The 19,602-nt window shown below is 39.5% G+C and overlaps 1 protein-coding gene across 5 annotated transcripts in view; it reads left to right on the top strand.

Annotated features, from left to right (window-relative positions):
* Positions 1-19,602, top strand: part of lnx1 (ligand of numb-protein X 1) — a 42,259-nt gene that overhangs the window by 8,895 nt on the left and 13,762 nt on the right. For 2 of the 5 annotated variants that reach the window (XM_079888335.1, XM_079888339.1), the window contains one exon: positions 19,132-19,385. In XM_079888335.1, the coding sequence (XP_079744461.1) occupies positions 19,132-19,385 (254 nt within the window). Of the gene's footprint in view, positions 1-577; positions 1,308-19,131; positions 19,386-19,602 lie in introns of those variants that run through there. The other 3 variants (XM_079888338.1, XM_079888337.1, XM_079888336.1) reach the window with 3 other exon arrangements.

The raw sequence follows: 19,602 nt of genomic DNA, 5'->3' as shown, positions 1-19,602 counted from the left end.
TCAAAATTGCTTAAATCACCTTTCTTTCCCATTCTGACATTCAGTTTGGAGTTCAGGAGATTGTCTTGACCAGGACCACACCCCTAAATGCATTGAAGCAACTACCATGTGATTGGTTGATTAGATAATTGCATTAATGAGAAATTGAACAGGTGTTCCTAATAATCCTTTAGGTGAGTGTATATATATATATATATATATATATATCCATGTCTTTCCATGGATAGATAGATATATATATATCTAATATCTATAATCCATCTCTTTCTATCTGTTCATCCATTGATCTATCAGTCCATTCATTCGTCCGTCCATCCATCCATCCATCCATACATCCATACATCCACCCATCCATGTCTATTCCCTGCATACGCATACATATAAACACACACCCCTTCATGGCCGAATGAACCCATGCTCTGTGGAAGGGGTGGTCTTTGCCACATGCTCTACCCTTGAGGCATACAGACAATGATAGATGGACCACCCAAGCTTGCATCTCCCCTCTCTTTCGTGTCAGATGGTTCGCCCCAGCTCTCTCTCTCTCTGTAGAGCATGCTGCAGTATAAGTCAGACGCTGTGTTGCCACACTCACACATACTCGCGCTCTCTCTCTCTCTCTCTCTCTCTCTCTCACATTCACAGCAGCATGTGGGCTCGTGAGTGTAAATCCTCTTACACTTGGACGAAACCCAGGACAGATTAAACCGCAACGCAACCATCGCACCCGACCGGTGTGCCAGCAAACGCCGCTCTCTGCCTCCTCTTCTCCTTCTACCTCACCCTTCTGTTTTCTTCTCTGCCTCGGCTCACATGCACCTGCGCCCGCTCAAGACACCGCTCCTGCCTCCTTTTCTTCTCGAGTCTTTCTTCATCCTGCACTCTCTGCTCTCCTCCGCTGGCAGCGCTCCCAGTCTTTACCTCTCCCTCTACTGCTGCTGATCTCTCTACTGCTGAGATGACCAGGCTAAAAGCCTGAGGGAGGCAAGGGAAAACAGAAAAGTGGAAAGGCAAAGAAACAGGAAGAAAAGGAAAAGGAAGAATAGCTTTTTTACTTGAGAGAAAGGCGGGTGGGGGGGTCAGAACTGTAGTAGAGGTGGAGGAGGAAGGGGCAGGGAGGAAGACGGATAGGGAAGACTGCATTCAGTCCAGAGAAAGACAAAGATAGCAAAAGAAAGAGAGACTCAAGACTGAGGACCCTGGAGTGAGAGGGTCATGAAGGCTCTCCTGCTGTTGGTTCTGCCCTGGCTCAGTCCAGCAAACTACACTGACAATGTGGGCAACCTGCACATCCTCTACTCAGAACTGTGAGTAACACACACATCGGCTTGTGGCAATGTCCTGTGTGTGTGTGTGTCTGGTGTGTTGCGCCCATATGTACCATCTCATCTTCTAGTCTTATACAGGACAGTCGCACTGTACCCCATCCCATCAGCACTGCAATGTGTGCATCTGGTTGTGTGTATAAGTGTGTGTTTGTGCGCGCGCGCGTGTCCATACATCATTTGCAAGACCTGCATAAATCCCAACTGATCCCATTTTTTAAGATAAATTGCTTGCATACCTGTATGTGTTTGTGCATGCATATCTGTGTTGTTTGTTTTTTGTCTATAAGTTTCTATACCATTATTGTATATCATATTGTAATTTTTAAAAGGATAAATGCATTGTTCTTTTTTTTATTGTAGTTTTGTGCTAGAGGTGTAGAGGTGGTTATGGTTGCGTTTTGTTTTGAAGCAGGTTTTGTTTTGATGCTACCAAGCAGTGAGGGACACTGCAGCATGACCTAATGTGTGTGTGTGTGTGTGTGTGAGTGCAGGTGTTTTTGCATCATTTTAAATGGTGTTTTTATTGACAAATATAAATATATTTGATAGATATAAAATGTAATTTATCCTTGCACACTTATGCAATTAGACTGAGCGTACAGAAAGATCACCGTTGCTATAGGCACCCCGTTTAGAAAATCAAACACTGGTACTCAAACACACACACACACATAAGCCCACCAGATATCTGACAACAGCGTAACACTTTTAAAGCTGCAAGGCACATAAAACATTCAAGCTGAACTTCTCTCTTGGGTCAAAATCATAAGACACTCCTCAAAAGAGTAAAATATACACTCATTCGCGGCAGTAAACACTGTAAGAGCTTCTTCATTGTGCACTGCACTGTTTAAAAGACACTTCTGCATTCAGTGTGAGAGTGAGTTTGGGTGAAGGCTGGTTATATTGATCCCGGGTCTTTGGCCGAAACACAATGTGCCATGTAAGTGTGTGTGTGTGTGGAAGGCTGAGCATAGTACAATAGACTGCATTACAAATCCTCTCTGCTCTTAGAGTCTAGACTCTAGACAACACAAACATGCTGATATTGGTGTGTATAGCATGTAAATTCAAGAAAAGCATAATTGGAGTATAACAGGACAGTAAGGTTTCTTCAGAAGAATGATTAGTAAGGAGACATATAAGGTAATTTTCTGCACCATCTGTCCATGCATTTGTTTGGCTTGGATCTTACATGACAAGGTCTTTCTGTTTCTCTTCTTTCGCCCTCTGTGTATGTGGGTCACCATATGAGCCGTGCTTTATGATTTATGTGCCTGTGTATGTGTTTGCGAGTTTCATGGGTAGACATACCATCTTGGATGCATTGAAAAGGAGAAGAGAGAGGCGTTTTGTAGTCTGTTTTTTGTTTGTCTGGCTGGCGGTAGCACGGCCATTCATCTTCATCATATATAATGACAGAAAGCTTCTATTCTCATCTCTCTCACACACGCTGGCCTTCTTTCTTAGTTTCAGCAAGTTGTGTATTTCTTTGCCCAGATTGTCTCTCTTCATTTTTTTACATATCCATATATTTTCCTTTCTGTCTTTCTTTGTTATCGGGTGTTGAATTTCTCACAGGTTTCTCTGTGGCACTGTTGTGGACATTCACGCATGGATATGAATGATACCATATCGTACCAGAATGACCCCGCAATCAATTACACATATGCTGGTATCTGGTATTAACATCTGTCTCAGTGTTTAGGCAAAACAGATGTGTCTCATGACCACTCTGCTTCCAAATATCAATTTAAATGTCACCACAAATATGCATTAACTGTAGTTTGTTTGTGCTTCACATAATCTATGTTATTAATTGCAAAACAATCCATGTTTTTTGTGTATGTAAAATTTTCAACCATACACTTTTTTCCCTTTTAAAACGGCACATAACCAGAAAAAAACTCATTGTTTTAGTGCAGTTGATTAATGACAGGTGAGTATGAGGTCCTTTAATTTTGTTTAAGACAAATGCAATGTGGTCGACTCCACTGTGTTTCTGACTATGTCCTCTGAGTGTACTGATCGCAAATGTTTTGGACCGTGTTTACACATATATTTAGCACTGACCACTTGTGATAAGTTCACCTGAAATGAATGTTAATACCAGATATAAACAGTGTGTTAGCGCTGGTCCTGAATGTTTGATGTCTGCTAAAGCTGCCCATCTTCCTTTGACAACACACACAAACAGGTTTCCATCTTTTATGGGGACATTCCAGTTTGTATACTGTACAAACTGTATATTCTATCCCCTAACCCTAACCCTAAACCTAACTATCAAAGAAAACTTTCTGCATTTTTACATTTAAAAAAAAAAAAAAAAAAAAAAATTAACTGTTTTACTAATGGGGACCAAAAAATGTCCCCCACAAGGACAAGGATTTAGGATATTGCTATATTTGTGGGGATATTTTGTCCCCATAATGTAGGTTTTACCAAGCAACACATACACACACACACACACACACACACACACACACACACACACACACACACTCACTCGCTCCTTTCTCTCTTGTGCTTTGAGATGCTTAATTAGACTTTGAATTAAACATTAATCTTCTCTGTGCACTGTTGCAGATGTTCTGTATGCAGATGCTTGATCTCTCTCTCTCTCTCTCTCTCTCTCTCTCTCTCTCTCTCTCTGTGTGTGTGTGTGTGCTTTTAGGGGCACAATACTTGATGAACAGTATTACTAACACTACAAGCAGTAGTTTGTGATTTCTGCGCCACTAGTGTCACCAAACGGTACTGCAAAAACAATAACTGGGCAAACAGATAGCCCTGCCCCAAACTTACGCCATTGGTTGAGCCAGTATTTCTGACTGGTCAGGATGTTTTCATAGAGCCATTGTCACAGTCATAGTCATCGTCAGTATTTACACTCTTCAGGAAGTCAGTTTACCAATGGATCACTTATAACTGTCTCTGTGTATTAATATGTATTTTAACACACCCAACCTCCTTCCAATAGCTGATGTCCAGCTCTACTCATTCAAAAGACTTCTGCTTCCCAATGCTTTAATGTATGTGTAGGTTTATCTTGTGAATTGCCTGAGTGTACAGGTATGCTGAGGTGTGCCTTTTCCTGTTTGTGTGATTTTGGATGTGTCTGCACATGCTTTTTCAGGTGGCATGTGAGACAAACTACTCACACGTAATGTTTCTTGAAGCACTGAAGCACTTCCGACATTTGCACAGACTCTGTACAATAACAATGCATTGACGGCATGTAAAACATAGGCACTTTTACGTATGAAAAACTTTCATGACATGCAAATGTTTATGAATCCTTATGGTTTGTGGAATATTGAATTCATGGAATGAATAGGTTGATGTTATTGTATTTATAATAAATTAGATGAATTAAATATGATTAGCGCCATCATATTCATTTACTGCAGTTAACGCTTTCACATTTATTCAATCTTAGCTTTCACCTAATTGGACATTGGACAAAGTATGATTTCTAAAGACTCTTATACTTGTTAAAGGGTACCTATTATGCTCCTTTTTACAATATTTATAATGTCTCAGATGTCCCCAGAATGTGTCTGTGAAGTTTCAGCTCAAAATACCCTACAGATAATTTATTATACCATGTTGTAAATGCCCATTTTTGAGTGGAAGCACAAACATGCAGTTTTCGAGCATGTATCTTTAAATGCAAATGAGCTGCTGCTCCCCACCCCACTTTCCAGAAGAGGGCGGAGCCTGTACAGCTGGTGCCTCAGAAACTCTGCCAAAAACTAAAATATCTGTTTGGTTTTGATTATAATCTCACGCTCATGTGACATTGCAGTTCTTCTCATCATGAAAGTTTATTATTTGCATGCATTTTAATGCCGTATCAGTTTAAACTTCTGATAAATGGTTTTCTGAGTGCACACATCCGAAGCACGCGCACAGAAAGCTACCGTCAGACGGCGCATTGCATGAATATGAACTTATTTCTGTTTTGAGTCTTATTTCGCTTATGCTATCAAATACACATAAAGTTCACATAAACACAGTCAGTTATGTATGTGAACGTAAACAGCAGGGAAAGAAATCGCATGTGTATATGAAATTAATATGTTAATATGAATCAAACAAAAGAAAAACAGAAAACCACTTTCTGCTTTTGATTAAACAACTTTAGTAGCTTTAATAAGAATACATTTCTTACTTGAATGCTGCTGTTAAATGCTCTGGCGAGGAGATAAACATGGCGGACTGTGTACAGCTCACTCTAAGGGGAGGAGTTAAGCTAATAGGGCAGAGTTTGTCAGCAGTCGTGGGTGGGATTGATTGATTCCTGAACGGCTCATTTTGAGACACTGTTTCAAATTTATAGGGAAAATAACAAATAGAGTGGATGGATGTTTACTACAGTAGGGTGGTTGTGTACACACACTGTGGACACATAGTTATGTTCAAAAATATATACAAAATATAATATATATAAAGTGAATTTTGCATAATAGGTCCCGTTTAAGGTTTGAGGATAATTCAGCTAACACAGAGTGCAAATGATTTCTGAAAGGATAATCTGTATTTCAATCAAATTAAAATGTAACAATTTTTTTACGTTTTTTTTTCTTTTGACAAAGTTGTTCCATAGTTCACTAAAAAATGAGAATCCCACTATCAGATTTTGTCTGAGCATTGATCAAATCAGAAGAAGATGCTGTCAATGTGTTAATATTGTAGCTTTTGTGTCTAATCAAACGTAAATCAAGTTTCGCATGAAAACCTACAAATACTGTCCACATTTCACACTGACTTTTTAACGGCCCATATGGGTGTGATGAGCTTCTGTTGTCTTTAATGTCAGATTACCTAAATAAATAAAGTGCTACAGTGTAAAGAAGTTCTTTAGAGGTAGGATATCACACTTCTTGAGGGCTTATGCTAACATGTCTAGAGCTTTTAGACAATATTTTGACGGTATGTGGGCTGGAAACACAGTTCTTGTGAATCAGTATAGGCTACATCTGTGTTTGAAAATGGAGGCTCATTTGAAGGCTGATTGCTGTCAGGATGAACATGATTTTGATTTGTGTACTTCTCCGTGGTTTATATTTTTCTTTTAGTAATAACAGATCATCAGTTATGGGGGTGGGGGATGGTGATTGATTGTGTATACGTGCATGTGTGTATGCCTGCATGCAGCGGATGGCTCTGGTCAGACAGAAGCATGTCGTCATCAGGGTGTCACACGTGTAGGGCCTTGCGTGTTGCCGTGGTGACCTTATTTTCAGGCATAGTGAGCGGATGACCGCTGAACGTGCGCGTGAGCGGTTTGTCCTGCGGCATTCGCTGGCTCACTCAGTGACCGCATAACCCATCTACTTATCTGTGCCAAGGCACATCACAAAAACAGCACGCTGCACAGAGAGAAGAAAAGAAATGTGTGATGTAAAGAATCAATGATGTTGACATTAGACTGGTATTTACTGTACATAAATCGTCATGGGTCCAATATATATATATATATATATATATATATATAGCCTATATATATATATATATATATATATATATATATATATATATATATATATATATATATATATCTTAATCTTTAGCAGACATTACTCCATTGATCCTCTAGAAATAATTTAAATATGATGATTTTGATGATTTGGAGCTCAAGAAACATTTCTTATATGTTAAAAGATAAAGTTGTGCTCATTAATATTTTTGTGAAAACCATGATACATTAAAAAGAACAGCAATTATTTCAAATAGATTTTGTAACAATGTTAATAACCATCACTTTTTAATCAATTTAATGCGTCCTTGCCAAATAATATATATATATATTTTTTTTTTACATTTGAATGGTAGCCTAGTATGATACAGGCTTATACATACAGGGCCTAAAATGAACACTCGCCAAATGCGAGTAAAAATGTACTACATTGTCACAAGATTTTAAGCCTTGGCAATTTAAATATTCAAGACACAAAACGAAACTTAATTAGTTACTCGCGGTACTACCCAGAAAGATGCGTCTCAAGGCCCTTTCACACTGGACGCGATTTTGACGCACGAATAATTCGCGCGATGGTTTTATTTTTTGATCAGCTGTTTGTGTAATGAGCGCTTCCACACCGAACGCGAATGTGCTGCGGCGAAAAAACGACTTTTATTTTTTTCCCTTCGATGTTGATTTTTTTTAAAACTTTTGTGGCGACAGAAAAGGCTTCAGCCAATCACATACTACAAGGACAACGATTTGAAAGACAATGTGTGGCGTAGCATTGCCAACCAATTCGGTTATCACGACTGTGAGTATGTTGTGTGATAGTTTTAGTCGTTGTATAGTCCTGTGCTGTGTAGGCTAGCAGGCTAAACTACATTTGGGATAGAAAGCTAACACTATTATCGTCAAAGATAGAGACAGAAACCGTGTTTACTTAGCCTGGGTTTCCCCATACTGCCTTGAGCAGCGCGATTTTATTCACGCTGCAAGGTAGTCTGGACACCATGGACTAATTTTTCCCCTGAAATAGGGAACCAATCACAGAACGGGGAGGGAGCAGGAAGACGATGACGAAGTATATGCGACACACCGAAGCAGTTTGTTTATCTATGGATCCAACATGACAGACGTAAAAATATATGCATATTTTTAGGAACACATCTACAAAAATATGCCTGTATTTCAAGTTGATAAAATAATTTAAAATCCACATCAGTTTATTTGTGCCGACGCGCCACGCCCTCCCAGGATCTATAACGTTACCAAGGCTACTTCCACTTTTAAAAATGCATCACAACCGCGCGCGCGCGTTCTGCTTGCAGTCGTCGAGATAGATGCTGAGGAGTTGAAGAAAAGAATAGCTAGTGGAGATTGTAAAGTTGTCGACAATACGTCATCAAAAATCAAGTCTAGTGTGTGGGAGAAATTTGGAGTTATCTGAAGAAAATATTGTGAAAGGCTTTGCTGCATGCATTTTCGTGTTGGATAGCCGCAAATGTGGAACTTCATCCCTGAGGAAGCACGCAGATAACTGGTAACAAAGCCGTTCTATCGAACGGTATTTTTCATATTTAACACTGTTAGTATGTGTGGTGTGCAGGGTGTGTTTGAACCCAAAATTGTCAGATGTAGGCTAGACGAAATTGCGTGGCATATAGTGGTGTAGCCGCGTCTGTTCGATTTGTGTGGTAACGTTAGCCATGTTCTTCATGTATCGGCCTTTTGACAGCTTCGGCTGAAGTTGTCCTTAATGGTCGTGTAATAACTTCTGTATGACCTGGCAATAAAAATGTTTGTAAGTGTGTCTATAATGTGATAGTCTAAACTGATTTTATTTCGGGTGCGAGTCGGGTGTCGGTTCTATTTTAAGCGGGTCGGTGCAGATTTTTATTAGTGCTGCTGTTGGAAAACGGGTCGGGTGCGGATTTACAAAATCGGACCCGTGCAGGACTCTCTGGTGTACACATAAATCTCTGACCCATCGTCGTCTTCTTCGTTGAATATCTGTCGCTCTACATACGTCATCTGGTATAATTTGAAATGATTGGCTATGAGCTGCGTACAGGCGCATTTGATAGACATTCGTAGCGCCCAATAAACGGCTCTGGGCATTCGTAAACCACGCCTCAAATACGAGAAAATGTACATGTGGTTTCCAGACCACGTCTCAAAGAGAAAGTGGTCTGACGTTAGCCAGGCTAGTGTTTACTTTGAACATGTAACAAAATGTAGTGAGACTATTTAGGGCTGCTTTTAGTATACTATACATTCTTTGTGTGATATCTACAGTTTCTAGTCGAATGATTTGAACTTACTTCGTGTGTTACATGTAATGTGTAGTGACATTACAAAATGCACTGTGTTTAGTTGAAGACGCAAAAAAAAACTGTGCACATTAGCATACTCCCCTTCAGACTCTCTGTTCTTTAAGATTGGGTACACCCAAAACCTTCTTTTCTGTCTTAAAGAAAATGAAAAGCTTGTCTTCACTCACTGGGTGATGATGATGAAGTGTCCATGTTTTCTCAACTGTCGGCGCGAAAGTTTTGGAACGTTGAAGCTCTCTGAACGTCACAGACATCGCAAATTCGCGTCGCGGCTGATGTGAATGGTTTTGATGCGAACTATTCGCACACGAACTATTCGCTTTTTCGTTTCACTTTTTCGTTACGCATCCGGTGTGAAAGGGCCTTCAGGCTGCACACAATTACTGAACTGAGCTCTCTTTCACGTCTTCTTGGGCTTGAACGGACAAGTTGACAATTTTCTTTTTTTTTTTAATTCCCACCTTGGCGAGTATAGTAAACATAGTCGGTTATGTTTAAGTGAACGTAATCAGTAGAGAAAGATGTGTACCGGTATCAGTGTATTGGATCCGTGCATTAGGTCTTAAAGTGACAGCAGCCTAATAAGTCTGTAGCTCGCTGGGTTTTTAACTTTAATCAAACAACAAAGAAAATTCACTGCTCTTGACTGAATAACTTTTGTAAGGATTAATCTATGTGTAATTTATACAGTGAAGACTATCCAGTGTTGTTTTATTTGATTACTTTATTCATTGTTTCTACTTGAAAACTACTGTTACTTGTCTTTAGTTATTTTTTTAAATTTCTTAAATGTTTTATATTAGTTAGGCTAGTAGTTTTAGCTGTGGTATCAATATTGGAAATTGTGAATTTTCACTGGTATCTAAAATTTTGGCGGTAGAATTGCCTGTTTTTGCAAAAACAGTTTCATGGCCGTTAAATCATCGGCCATTGGCAGGAGTGGCAAAAAGTTGGGGTCCAAAGTCAAATCCTTGAGATTGAAATGGGGATCCAAAGTCGAATCGCGTGCACTTACCCCCTCAGAAGGGCTTGCTGCATCCATGTCAGACAATTATCGTTTTCAATTGTCAGTATAGCAAATTTCTATTTTTCCCCAAGTATTAAAGGATTAGTTCACCCTCATGTCGTTCCAAACCCGTAAGACCTTCGTTCATCTTCGAAACACAAATGAAGATATTTCTGATGAAATGCAAGAGCTTTCTTAATTATTACCATTTTCAAGGCCCAGAAAGACATTGTTAAAATAGTCCATGTGACTACAGTGGTTCAACCTTAATGTTATGAAGTGACGGTGAAAAAAAACTTTATTCAACAATTTCTTCTCTTCCGGGTCAGTCTTTGACGCTGTTCACGTGAGCACCACGACACATGCGTGTGATGCTGACGCAGGATCCCACCAACACTGAGCCGACGTTCGGTGACACTGAGTTCGGTGTTTACAATGTGAACAGCGTCAGAGACTGATATGGAAGAGAAGAAATTGTTGAATAAAACAAAGGTCTTATGGGTTTGGATCGACATGAAGGTGAGTAATTAATTACAGAAATTTCTTTTTTGGGTGAACTAATCTCAAAGATCACTGGTTATCTCTAAATAATTACCCCTTGTCAGATTTCTTTCCCTGTAATTACTAATTAACTGAATTAAAGCTTTACTAATTACTAATTAAAGCTTTAATTTCAGCTTTCACACGCACATGCACCTTTAACTGGTGCAAGCCTGTAAAATCAAAGCTGTCTTCAGAAAAAAAGAAAAGGATGACCTACATGTGACTGCCACATTCTCCTCTGTGGAGTCAAATACTGCTTCTGAGCGTTTCCCCTAGAGAGCAAGAGTCCAAAAGATTGTGTCTGTCCTGCAGTTGCTCTGCAGTTGTTCTGCGTCCTCTCACCTTCCTCATCAGGTTAATGATGATGAGGAGCAGGAAGAGCAAAAAAAACAAAAAAACGTTGTTGCTAATTCGACACTTTAGCTGCATCCGAGACAGAGTTGGCTGAGTTCTTTTCCCTGCTCAGCACCTGATCTCAGGGCCGGATCTGCACCTGGGCTGGGTGCTCAGTCACTGCTGGGAGACAGTAAGAGAGACTTTGGGAAAGGCACAGAAAGTGTGTGGGTTTCCTGTTTGCATGAAAAATACAGACACTGTGCAAGCAGGAATCGAAAGCTCGTCATGTGGGAATGCTCATCCCACAACATACACACATAAACCTGGGTTAAAATCCTCAGTTAATACACATTATAAACAAGTAACATCACAACTGAGTGTTACAGTGCTTTATAGTGATTCAATCATTTTGATGTGTATTCCTTTAGACAAATAAGTATAAATTTTGAGCGACAGCACTGTGGGAAGATGATAAGAGAAGGAAATGTAAAAGACCCCCAGAGGGTTTGACTTGTTTGGACTGTCCAAATGTTTTTTTAACGTAGAACACCATCAATACATATGATTATACCTACATCCCTACTAAATAGTAGGCAAAAAACAGTAGGCGAAAAGTATCTGGATGACATTACTACTTCTGGCCAGATTCTGAAGTATGCATCTGATGAACACTTAACTATCCCATGAGGCCATGGGAGAGGGGTTGTAAATGGCAGTGAAGTGACGCAACTATGACAATGACAACATGGACAACGCTCAGATAACATTTATACTATATAGAACGTACTTTTTTAGCAGTCGCAAAGTAGGTTTCTCTTCATATGTAGTACCTACTCAGGCATGCCACAGTCAATCACAAAACGCAGCCAATCAAAACTGTTTACACTCTCAATCACACTAGCAATGCACTGCAACAGAGCGTCTAACTAAGAGTACAGCATTTATATTTTCATGGCTTCCGTGACTTCCATCTTGGTTTTTTTATGCTTTTCTTTGTGGAATTTGTCATATAATATCTGATAATAAACAAAACAAATTTGCTTTTGCAGAGCAGAAAACAGTGCCTTCTCGGCATGTACACAACACAAGTCGTTTACAACACAACTCGAGGGTTTACATTCAAAGACAGATATACAATTAAACACTGCATGGAAGGTAATATTTGAAAAAGCATAATAGGGACACTTTAAAGCAACTTAATTATCAAAGATACAAATACGTGTCCCCTCAGCTTGAATGGGCTCTTGCACACTATTGTATTAGGCAGTGCAGGATCTCTTGTCGTCACAGTGGCAAACTCGGAGAGGACCGCATATGTGAAGATATCTGGAAAACTAGGCCAACCAGAGCTGCTCAAGTGAAGCTAAAGTGTGAATAAACAGAAGATTACACACACACACACACACACACAAACCAACAGTGACCTCCTGCTCTAAAGATATTTTTGTGCTCTAAGAGTAGATACATATTTTAAACCTTCAGTACACAAGTGTCTTAAAAAAACACTTAAAATGCACCATTGGGGTGTCATTTCTGTCCTTGGCTGTGACTGACTGCAGAACAACACGGAAAAACATGCAAATTTGATCATATGCAAAGGGAGCATTCTCCGTCTGCCATAGGAGCAGGTCAGTTGTATCTACCGCTTCAGACTGAGCACAGGTCTCAATGTTAAGTGCTCAGAGCAAAGATAACAGACACTCCAGCACTATCTCCTGCACACATTAGAGAACTAAAGCAGATCACTGTCCCGGTTCCACACTGAGAGAGAGAGAGAGAGAGAGAGAGAGAGAGAGAGAGAGAGAGAGAGAGAGAGAGAGAGAGAATAAAGTCAATGCGGTTGCTCAGCTGGGGGTGGGGAGGGGGGTGGTGAAGAGGAATGAACATAAATCTGCTGCTGTCTTCATCCTGCTGTTCTCATCACAGAGAAGAAGAGAAACAGAAATGGGTGGGGAAGAGGATGGTATAGAAAAATGTATAAGAGAGAGAGAGAGAGGGATGGTGGATGGAAAGTTAGGTCTGCATAATTGTCCTTGCTGGCTGCTGCCAATGTGATGTCAGTGATTGGCTGAGTGAGTCGCATGATACAGTTTCATAGGACGGGGGAGAGCACAGGGAACCGGTCAATGCAGTCAGTGTATGTCAGTGTTCACAAGGGATAAATGTAGTTTTACTTTTGTGAAAAACTGTTTTTGTTTGTGTTTTTAAAAGGCTTCTTCAGATGCATTGATGACTCAGAAATATACTATTACACTATTAGTATAATATATATGTAGTCTAAATTATCATATAATATGGCATCAAATATTTAATTGAGATGGAAATATTAATGAACCAAATATGGTATGAATGTATTAATCAATTAATTTTAAATGAGATATAAGTTTCCTTATTATGTGTTAAAATAGAAAAGTTAGTTTAAAAAAATACACTTAATGAATAAAAAAAAGTCCTCCTTTGCCAGCATTATGTAAGATGAGCATTACTTTGTTTAAGAACCCCGCCTGATCTGACGAAGCACATTTTCTCTCAACATTGGCTCGACTGATGGTGCGAGTCTGGGGAGGGACTATCTGTTTGCCCAACCAATGGCAGACAAGTCCAGCTTTCCATTTGGTGCTGCTAGTAATGCAGCTACAGAGTTCACAAAAGGATAATGGGGAAAAAACAGGCTGTGAAATTTTGAGCAATTTAAGTGGATTTTAAAAATGTCCCCCAAAGAGCTTTCCATGGCCATTCATCGGTCTCTCCTCTTCTCTGGTCTTAGTAGTTCTCTCAGAGCGTTTGCCATGAGTGTATAATCCACCAGACAATGAATTACTTGACATGAATATGTCACGACTCCAAAAGACCCAAAGCAAAAAAAAAAAAAAAAGATGTCTCCTTCTCCCTCCTCCTTGCCGTCTTTTGTCTCCCTGAGATTATTACTTTCCTTAATCCTTCCTCCTGCTGCACTGAAGCTCTGATCTTCAAACTCATCAGCAGATTAAGTACAGATAAGGAGGAAGACACCTCCTTTGATAAACTTCACAAAGACTGATTAAAGTGTATTTATGTGTGCGTGCGTACTTGCATGCCTCCCAAGTTAAACATGTCAAAGCAATTAAAGAGATCAGATAGACCGAGCACCACTTTCCCATGATGCATTTCTCTCTACAATTATTAACAAAATAAAGAAATGGAAAAAGAGTTGGACCTCAAATTAAATGATCAGGAGTCTTAAATTAGAGACTAAAACTATATCACCCCTCAATTCATGTATACCACATTTTGTTGTAACTAGTGGCTCCCAGGTAGTTTGAGACCCCTGCAGTATATCAGATATACTGAGCTGGGTGCAGGTACACACACAATAACCTGCAGCGCTCTGAGATTTCAGATGTCAATTGGAACTGAATGTGCTGCAGTTTTGTCAGAAATGCATTTTGTGCTGGTGCAGCGTTGCGTTGCAATGCTGTCTGTCGGACTACTAGTCTCCAGCTCTTTAACTGCTGCAGTGTGCGAGTAAGCGAGTGTTTGTGTGTGTCCGCTGCATGGTGTAGCTACTTATAAGAGTGCTGATTGCATCTGGTGATGGCGTGATTTAGTATATCTCTCTATCTCAGTGGTTCAGCAGTGAGTTATGATGAGGACATCTCTGTCCTCTCCTCCCTGTGTGTCAGTCGTGTGTTATCCTGATGCTTGGGTCTGGATTAGCAGGCTAGCAGTGGAGATTCCAGGGGGAAGGGATGGAATATCTCACATGTTTAAGCATTATCTGTACATCTATGATATATACAGGCCTAAGGGAAGCATAACTAACTCTGCAAAAAGAAAGTAAATAGTTTCTTCAATTAAATATATGTCAATAAACATTGTATGGTAGTTCAGTCTAGAAAAATGTGACAAAAAAGTATATTAGATAATATAATATACACATGCACACACATAAGGAATGCATAATTAGTTAGCTACATGAAAAAAGTAAGCAGATCCGAAATGATTATATTTCTTCAGTTAATCATGTAAATAACATTATATTGATAGTTATTAGAAAATGGGAGAAATGTACAAAATATATAATATAATCTATCATGCACATACAAATTATATAGCCTATATAAAATAATATATAATGCGCATACAAAAGGAATGCATAATTACTTTTCATGATAGTTCATTCTATACTAGATATATGTGACAAATATACACATATATAATGTTTCATATATATACTGTATAATAAATATATATATATATATATATATTCTATATATAATTTGTAGTCAAGAGTATATACTTGAGAAATGTCTGTGTGTGTCTGTGTGATGGATATAAAAATACGAATTCCACCATGAGAATAAGTCAAAAATCAGTCAGTCCTGCAACACTGAGCATATGACTGGCACATGATGTGTTTACACACACCCACTAAATGTGTGTGTTTGAGTTCAGATCTTTTTGGGACAGTTTCAGGAATTGAGTCTGATATCTCACTCTGATGGAAATATGTTTGTATGTGTGTCTAAGACTAGTACATCCCAGTCTTAGAGCTGTGTTATTTGGGTAGGTTCAGGATAATCCATTCACTCAAAAGAGGATTGAAGCGTCAATCTGGTTTTGATGACTTAGATTCAAACCATTGTGTGTTTTGATGTAGTCGAAGATTTAGTGTACTGGATTTAGTGCGAGCGTGTGTGTGCGAGTTGTAAGTAGCCAGCAGAATATTCTGGAGATTAATTTCATTATTATTAAGAGAAGAGGACATAATTCTCCCTCTTTTTGTAAGGTCACTATGAGGTCTCACTGGGCTATGGCCTACATCTCCATAATCACAATCAAAAACAGGGAAAAGAGATTGTCGAGAGCATCTCTCTCTCTCTCTCTCTCTCTCTCTCTCTCTCTCTCTCAAAAAAGGGTTAGGGTTAGGTTGATGTTGTGATATGTGGTTACAATACACTCTATCAATCATGTTTCATGTTACTGACGTCCAAACTGGACACAGGTGCATATTTGATTGTCTCATATTTGAGTGTGTTTCATGAAAAAAAATGACAGCATACATGTTTTGGAACAACATCAGGGTGAGTAAATAATGACAATGATTATAATGATCATTTTTGGATACTGTCCCTTTAAGAAAGTAGAAGGTACATATAAACTGCAATAATGTGGGATGGATGACAGCGAAGGGAATGAGAAGTGAAAGTTAGTGATCAGTGTCCAGGGAAGATTCATAGGGAAGTGAATGAATAAAAGAAGGTTTGGAACATGGGGAGAGAGCGATGGAAAAGTGCATGAGTTGTTAATCTCTCTCTCTCTGTTGCTCTGTGCCCTGCTGCCCGTCCATATGGCTGTGTATGTGTGTGAGAGGATATAAATGAAAGAGGAAATTGGGTGCAAGGTGACTGACACATGCCATCATTCATATAATGAGATGCTTGGATTAAACAATAACCTCTGCATTGCTGTTATTGTGGCTGCATGCACGTGAGTGTGTCAGGACAAAGACATGGCTTATGACTTCAGACCACAGATTGCTGCTTTATCTCTAGCAGGAAAGCCTGTTTTAATTAACATCTGCCTAAGCCCATTAACGAAGGAACAGACAAGACCATTGTGTCGCATCTTTCTCTTTCTCTCGTATATATACACACTGCATAGGGCATTTGTCCTTATTAAAACAGATAGTATCATTTGCTACAGCGTTCATAGTTCAATGATCATTCGGTGAGAATTGTCTTGTTCCACTAAAAGACAATGCCAAAATTAAAATTCTATTGCTGATATTTTTTCTTTCTTTCTGTAGAACATAAAAGTAATTTCATAGTGACTATGGGCTGTCAACTCCCAAAAGGCAAGCAAAGAAACAAACTTTTGGAAAAAAAAAATATTTCAGCTAATGTCGTGACAATTCTGGGTCTGAGGAATGAGTAAATTTGTTTTATTAAAGGGGTGGTTGATTATGATTTCACTTTTCTAACTTTAGTTTGTGTGTAATGTTGCTGTTTGAGCATAAACAAAATCTGCAAAGTTACAACACTCAAAGTTCAAAGCAAAGGGAGATCTTTTCTTTTAAAGAAATTACTTTTTAAGGACTACAACAAACGGCTGGTAGTGACTACACGACATTCCTCCCGGGTTAGTGACATCACAAACCATCAAATTTACATAAACCCCGCCCCCGGAACACGATTTATAGATTATCAAGACAGAATATGCTAATCAATGACTAGAAGATAACTACACATAAACTACATAAATTCATCAACTAACCATTCAGAAATGTTGTCTACATGTAGTCACTTCTTCTTGAGTCTCTCTATCTTTCTGACTCCGGTTTGAACATAAAAGGCTAAATGTTTTTGTGAAATTTTCAGTGCATATGTGTGTGTGAGGTAAAAGGAAACAAGCTGTTGAAGCTCCACCCTCTGTGCCGGGAGCAGCAGCTCATTTGCATTTAAAGGGACAGACACAAAAACGGTGCGTTTTTGCTCACCCTCAAAAAGTGACAACTTTAACATGCTATATAAAAATATCTGTGGGGTATTTTGAGCTAAAACTTCACATACACATAAAAAAAGCAATGACCCTTCATGAACCTCATGTGGTATGTATATCTACCAATTTATATTTACTTCTCTCTCCTCTTAGAGAAGAGTAAAAATTGACTTTTTAACTATGCAACTCACTTCAGTTTAAGACTGACAGACAAGAATCAAGGGGGGAAGTGAACTAACACTGTCCCACATCAGTTTACCACTGGTTGGTCTCCATGGAGCCCCTGTGTTATGTAATACAAGAAGATGATGTTCCCTCTCAGTTAATCACTCTAATTGCTTTTGATGGCCTCAGTTATTATACATTTCTGACCAGTTTCTCTGTCTGTCTATGTACCATTGTGTCTCTGTCTGTTTGTCATTCTACCTGTATCGTCCGATAAAATATCAGGTTATGAAAGTGTTAGTGGTAGTCATCACAGAAATCTCCTAAGCCGTAATTTTATCCTGAAACAATGTCAATCAACCAGTGTGAGGTAATTGTCTTCAGGTTGCCAACAGGATTTGAGGTGTTTCATCAGCACTGTAACGGAACCTGAGTGAAAGCCGCCGTTGTTCTTTTAGGGGTTATTAAGTTTGCACACCTGAGGCATTCCAATCAGTGGTCAGTAGTAAGTGAGATATACGGCCAGTGTCAAGCTCTCTGCCACACGTCCCCTTTCTTTCCTTTATAGCATCCATGTGTGTGTAGACAGGCATGAATAGTGAGACAAAATGCTTGATTTTAAACCAGGTCCCTAAGGCATGGCATCTCTCCTGGTGCTGCTTGCGTGTATGTGTCCACCCATTGATTTATCTCTTCACAGTCGTCCCCTCAGAGAGAGCTCTGCTCCAGTAGCTGCCATAGCGGTGCCATCATTCACAATTGTTTTGAGATGATTTTATTTTCTTGTTATTTTACAACTTTTGCCCAACTGTTTAGTGTCTGTCTGTCTGTCTGTCTATCTATCTATAGTTCTACCCGCATTGAAACCTCAAATATCTTCTCACTGGATATGATCACACAGCAGTTTCAGTGTAAAGCTCAGGGATTGGGAACTGAGGAAAACCTATGACCTTGTGGGAGGGTTTTCTCGTGTGTGTCTAATCACGGGCTGATGGTTTATTGGTTTGTCAATGTCTCTGTGTGTGAGCATAGTGACATTAGAGGAATGCTCTCGAGTACAAATATAAGCCGCAGGTCTATTTCTTAATGTGCTCATATGTAATCTACACCGGCATCTGCCTGTGAGCATGTGCAGTAAGAGATAGCTTTTGCACATGGTTAGTTTTGTAAGGTAAGGAATCTCATTTCAAAGGTGAGGTGTTTTATATTCTTGTCTTTATGTTTGTTTCCCATGCTTCCTGGGGCGAAACGTATTTGTTCGTTGATCTTCTCTGCGACAGCAGCGTAAACACATCAGCGACACAACTGTACACACACAAAGATCAAGTACAACTCTTGCAACAATGTGATAATTCAGTCTCCTCTACGTGACTTTGCTTTGCTAATTGGCACATAGATGATGACACATTCACTGTATGATAATGTATCTTGCTGACCTAGTTGTCGGTGTGTGTGTTTGTGTCCTCACAGGTGTAAAGGAGCGTCACACTATGGCCTCTCCGCAGAGAGAAAGCGGCGCTCTCAGGAGGGAGACTGCACAGACAGCACCTCAGAACTCACTGTGGCGGCACTGCCCGGGGAGGGATGCCCCTCCTCTGCTATCGCCCTCCTATCAGACGAGCCTGGCCTGGTTAACCCCGCCTATGAGCCCAGCGTGGAAGATAACAGCCAATCCGGGAGCACCACCAGCCTGGCAGCACGCAGCGGTTCCAGGAAGAGTGAGTGTGAGTGCACACAATTGTGTTTGTGTGTATTTGTCGAAATTATAATTTTTTATTTAAGAAAAAAAGTTGCATTTATTTATTTTTTAATAAAAAAAAAATAGAATGTACATTAAAGGATGTCCCCCACAATTTGATTATTTGTATTTCTCCCTCATGCTTACTGAAACAGCTAATCTGACTAATGTCAATTGTTCAAAGTTGCCTTGTGTGCCATTTA

This window comes from Squalius cephalus (assembly GCF_949319135.1).
Source record: "Squalius cephalus genome assembly, chromosome: 12".
Taxonomy (NCBI): domain Eukaryota; kingdom Metazoa; phylum Chordata; class Actinopteri; order Cypriniformes; family Leuciscidae; genus Squalius; species Squalius cephalus.
This window is presented reverse-complemented; position numbering and strand designations above follow the sequence as displayed.